General features: G+C 38.2%; 1 protein-coding gene across 2 annotated transcripts in view; it reads right to left on the reverse strand.

The window, feature by feature from the left end:
• The window catches only part of SF3B1 (splicing factor 3b, subunit 1, 155kDa), a 17,706-nt gene that overhangs the window by 10,619 nt on the left and 1,967 nt on the right, over window positions 1–5,120 (reverse strand). The window contains exons 3-7 of one of the 2 annotated variants that reach the window (XM_009071262.1): window positions 4,852–4,953; window positions 4,082–4,196; window positions 2,160–2,239; window positions 909–1,076; window positions 520–754 (exon numbers count right to left, since the gene is read on the reverse strand). In XM_009071262.1, the coding sequence (XP_009069510.1) occupies window positions 520–754; window positions 909–1,076; window positions 2,160–2,239; window positions 4,082–4,196; window positions 4,852–4,953 (700 nt within the window). Of the gene's footprint in view, window positions 1–519; window positions 755–908; window positions 1,077–2,159; window positions 2,240–2,592; window positions 2,613–4,081; window positions 4,197–4,851; window positions 4,954–5,120 lie in introns of those variants that run through there. The other variant, XM_009071263.1, reaches the window with a different exon arrangement.

Genomic DNA, 5,120 nt, shown 5'->3' on the forward strand with positions numbered 1-5,120 from the left:
TCTAAAAACCCCAGAACTACTCATATATTCCAGAAATTTTCCAAAGTATTCCACGTACTCCTCTGATAAAAGCATTAGGCAACAACAGTGTTTCACTGTTCTCTGACAAGAGCCAAATTCAAGAAAAGCAGGTGAGAAAATCATTCCAAAACCTCTTGAAAAAAATTCAACAGTTCAAAAACAACACATACAAATGTATAATGAAAAGCAATTCAACATGAGTTGATTTACAATGTCCTGCACACATGAAAATCCCAACCTGCAGGAGTCACTAGATATACAACAAAACTCGATTCCACTTTTGAGCCAAGATATTTCCCCAGATGTGAGCTAAGCTCACAGGCAGAAAAAACCCAATGCTACCAACTCAGACAAAAACAACACTCCACATCCACCACTAGATGTCAGAACATAATTACTTCTTGCCTGACTTCTGAACCCACTGTTGATTTAAGGTGAAAAAAATGCAATAGAATTCACCATTCGAAACTTATGCACTGTGAGGTTTGCCCCAAGTACCTCTCTCTGTTTTGGGTGTTTCGTCCCAGCGGTTTTTGCGCGCGCTGGAGGTGGCCCCTCCGTGGCCTGGTGTGGCATGGCCTGGCGTGTCCCGCCCGGGTGTGGCAGCTCCTGCTGGGGTGTGACTGGGAGTTGGGTCCCAGATTTTCGAGCCTGGGGTGGCACCAGGAGTTTCACTACCCTTAGCACGGCCTGGAGTTTCATCCCACCGCAGAGACGGCGTATGGCCAGGAGTCTACACAAGACAAAAAAGAAACCATCAGTACCTACTGCTACACAGTAAAAGACTGCTGGTTGCTCATTTTAACCAGAGTAAGAGACTTCTGACATTCAAAAGGATTAGCATTAAATGTCTTCTGTAGGTAGCTGCAGAGCACTAGGATCATTACCTCTGCTTGATCCCAACTGGATAATTTCTTGGGCGTGGCACCAGGAGTCTGATCAGCTGTCTGATCCCAGCGCCGCTTGCGTTTGGAAGGTGGCTGAGACGCAGCTCCATTGACGACTTTGAGCTCTCCAGCTTTAGCTTTTTCAGCTAGTTGTTGCCTAATTTCCCTCTATTCAAGACCATAAAAAGACAAACATAAGGAAGGTATTTCTTCAGAATTACATCTTTAAAAGAGCTTTTCCAGTGCTATCATATCTTTTTTTTTTTTTTTTGAGCTTTTGCTCCATTAACATGTAATTAACTTCTTTCATTTCAAGGTCACTTTTTTCAAATCCTTCCATACTGACAGAGTAGCTATGTGTTTGGAGGGATAAATGGATTTTCTATAAAAGCCATTCTTACAGCAAATGCATGGGGAATTTTGAAAGCTATCCGTTTCTGCCACCGTATGCCTTAAAATAATTACCCACCTGTTTCAAACAAGTTCCACTTCAGCAAATTAGAGGTGGATGACTTGGAAACTATGTTCTTGCAAGCTACATCCCTGAGATTCTTATTTAAAACTCTCACTTAACCCAGACTGGTTTACACTTAGCAATGGATCCATGAGCAAATGTCAAAATTATGAATTAATTCCCCAATTAAGGCAAGACAAGTATGACAAATCAACACCAGAAGCTGCTGGGACTACAAAATCTTGTTCTAATTAACAAGATGGCACTATAGGTATCATACAAGAAACCTGATTGCATTACCAGTATCTGTTTATCTATTAAAATGAATTTTAATAGCCATGAGTAAGCTTTTTTTTTTTAAAGTATTTTAAACCAAATGTCAACCTTAGACCAGATCTTAGTACTGCAACATCTGTTGTAGGTACTTCAACAAAAGTCTTTTAAAATCTCCCTGGATTCCCTTTACACAATGCTCACAATCCCTGCCCCCATCTCTGACACTAAATACTTCTTAGCCACTGAAAATAAACAACAAAAAGTCCAAGTGCAACAAAAAAAAAAAAATCAGATTAAAATACGTTGAGACTATTTCTCCTTGTATAGACCAGATGTTTTCCAAAACTTCTATCTTTAAATTCTAGTGACTTTCCACATGTGAAGAACAGAATTTTCCAAAGAAAAGAACTTTTAAGTCAAGAACTCAAGTCAACAGAATTAACACTCCCCCTTTCTTAATATGCTTTCCAAGGCTGTAAAATGGAACTCAGTTCAAGTGAAAACGCCACCCCTGCACACACCTCTTCCTTGGTTAAATGCTGTTCACGCATAACATCCATGTATGTCCTGGCATTCATTTTAGGATCTGGAGTCTTCCCTCCTGCAGAAGAGAACAGCAACAGGAATGGAGCACAATGAGTACAAGATAAGCAGTCACCGCTGACTTTTTCTACTGCCCTGCTCTAGTATTATATTATTCCATGATCATTTAATTTTACTTTTTGATAGAAAATTTTTTAAATTACATGTATCTTACGTTTATTCAGTTTGCTGATCAATTTAACCTGTTTGAACACAAACATAACTACTGCAGTTTCAAACAAAATATTTTAAAGCCGATAAAAATGATAAAATGACAGCACAGTTAAGAGTCTTCAGAAGTGATGGGTTCCTGGGTTGCTAATCCGGAATACGTACACTTTCGTGCCTTTGTCTCCATCAGCAGTTCTGACTTCAAGCAGCAGAATAGAAGCCTAGAAAATTATCTCTTTACCATTAGTAACACTTTGGAAAGATATTTATAATCAAAACATTACCTTGTGTCAGCTGTTAAATCCTACTCGTTATCTGACTATACATAACTACTGCATACCTAAGTAATGCTTAAATTGTTTTATCATAAAGACCCATTTATAAGTTGGACAAATCTGGACATGTCTCACAGACCTTCTAGTGTCATTTTGTAACAGGGCTTCATTAAAAATAAAACTAAAGCAAAATAAAAAACCCCAGAAAACAGCTGGATGACACTTCCCCCTCTTTTCTTCTCAAGGTACAACTGTGACTGGGAGCTGGATGCAATACAGAACATACACCACCACACAATACTCACAGGAAATGGGATTTGTACACCATATGTTGGTTTATGCTGTGTATCTTGCACTAATCAAATGTTTAAATACTTTACAAGAAGCCCAACTTTAAAGGAATGAGACTTGTCAAGAAAAACACTTTTCTTTAAGAAAAATGTGTGGATTTGCTATACAGGTGGTATAGCACTAGGTTTAGGGAAAAAAATAAACTTCTCAAACATTGCTATGCTGAAGACCACTGCCCAATTGGCTGTGTCACTCTGACACTAGCTTTGATAGGACTTTCCTTTGGAATACTTTTTCACCATAATCTACACAGGATGTGTTGAACTGCACCCTTAAGAATGCAGACAGGACTGGCATATAGCAGTACTGCTGTAGGAAAGAAATTAAGGACAGTTAGTATGGGCCTGTGAATTCTGACAATACATGTTTATATCAATTACAATTAAGCAAGTAAAATAATTAATATCCCTATTAATTCATGCAGGCTGAAATTCTCATTTGTAAAACCTGCAAAACAGCTACTAATTTTAAGCCAACAGGCACCTTATTGCCACACGTGACACTCACTCACCTGAAGAAAGTTTCTGTCAGACCCACTAGCACCCCTTTTCCTGACTTGCATTCTAAAATTATCAGAACAGACTTCAACTATTAATAGTCTCAAAGTCTTATATATGCTTTTGTTTCTTTTAGCTATACCACCTCAAGTTTACATGGGATGGTAAGAATTAGGTGCTCTATTTTGAGAACTAGCATTTCAAAAGCAGTAACCCTGTAAGTCTATGACTTGGAATGAAAACTTTCAAGGTACTGATAGAATCTGAGCACTCAATACACAAGTTGTTCAAAGTACAACGCACAACCCAAAACAAAATGAAAAGAGAAACCTTTAACCCTTTGTGTTTCTATGGCAATGGCTCATTGACAATTTTCTTGTCCTTCTACCTGGAAAGAAAACTCGTATTATAAAGATGAAGAATATGGCATCTAGGTTTTCAACCAAACCTCTATGAAAGGGGGATGTTTACAACAAAACTAAGTTTATAAGCATGCCAACAGAAATCAAAGGGCTAAAGACAAAGACAAAAACTCATGGAGGGTATAGAAAAGCCAAAGTAAATTACCATCTGCAAAGGGATCAAGACGCTCAGGGGAAATTATCATCATCCGCCTGTGCTTTTTGTACTCATCCTCCCGGTCTGCGATCTTCTGGGGCCGGTGCTCTGCAAAGGGATCGTACTGAAACCCAACACAGCTGGTTAGTCACATGGATGAACAACACTAGCTAAAGTCTCTGCTGCAGTATTCATTTTCAGTATTGCTAAAAAGGCCTACAATATTTTTCATCTCAACTGTGCAGGAACGTCAGAACACTGTGCAATGCCAATTTTATTTCTGTAACTAGAATTTCACTTTTTTTATCACACAGCTTCTTATGAAATCATTTCTGACACAAATTTGCTACTTTAAGAGTTTATTCACTTGTTACCAAGGCACTTCATACTGTCAACCTTTGCCCCTTTTTTCATAGGATGACTTCATAAGCTTTTAAATTTTACAGAAAAATACTCCAGGAATATAAAACTTCAGTGATTACATTTTCCTTACAAAAGCATAACATAAAGAACATTACATTTTCCAGCTATTCTAATTTCTGAAGTATATGACTCTCTATAAAAAATATTTCAATAGTTTAGTGTGTTGGCTTTACATGCACAACTGCCAATAATTATCACAGTGAAATTTTAAACTAAAGCAGTAACAAGCTTACAGCAAAATTTAAAAAAACACAGCCCCTTACATATATCTTGCCAAAAGACAAGACTTGGTATTGAAAAGCTTTCTTTCCCCTAGTACTTCCAAGGGTGCCTGACTGTGCCTTCAGCTAACGTACCTGTTCAGTAGACTGTGGTATGTCATTGAGCAGTGCCACTGGAGCATGGTACCCTGGCTTCTTCTGGCCAAGCAAACTGGTAGAAGGGTAGTCATCATCATCCTGTCAATGAAATGACATGACATATTTGTCATGGTGATACTGCATTTAGATAAACCAACATCAAATGAACCTGCTGTGGTCATAGAAAAGATGAAAACAGGCAAAGAGAAGAGTCAATTCAGTTTTTGCAAGCTTTCCCATACAGCTTTTTACTCCCAAACTGCTGA

The sequence above is a fragment of the Acanthisitta chloris genome, unplaced genomic scaffold, assembly GCF_000695815.1.
Source record: "Acanthisitta chloris isolate BGI_N310 unplaced genomic scaffold, ASM69581v1 scaffold7453, whole genome shotgun sequence".
NCBI classification, from domain to species: domain Eukaryota; kingdom Metazoa; phylum Chordata; class Aves; order Passeriformes; family Acanthisittidae; genus Acanthisitta; species Acanthisitta chloris.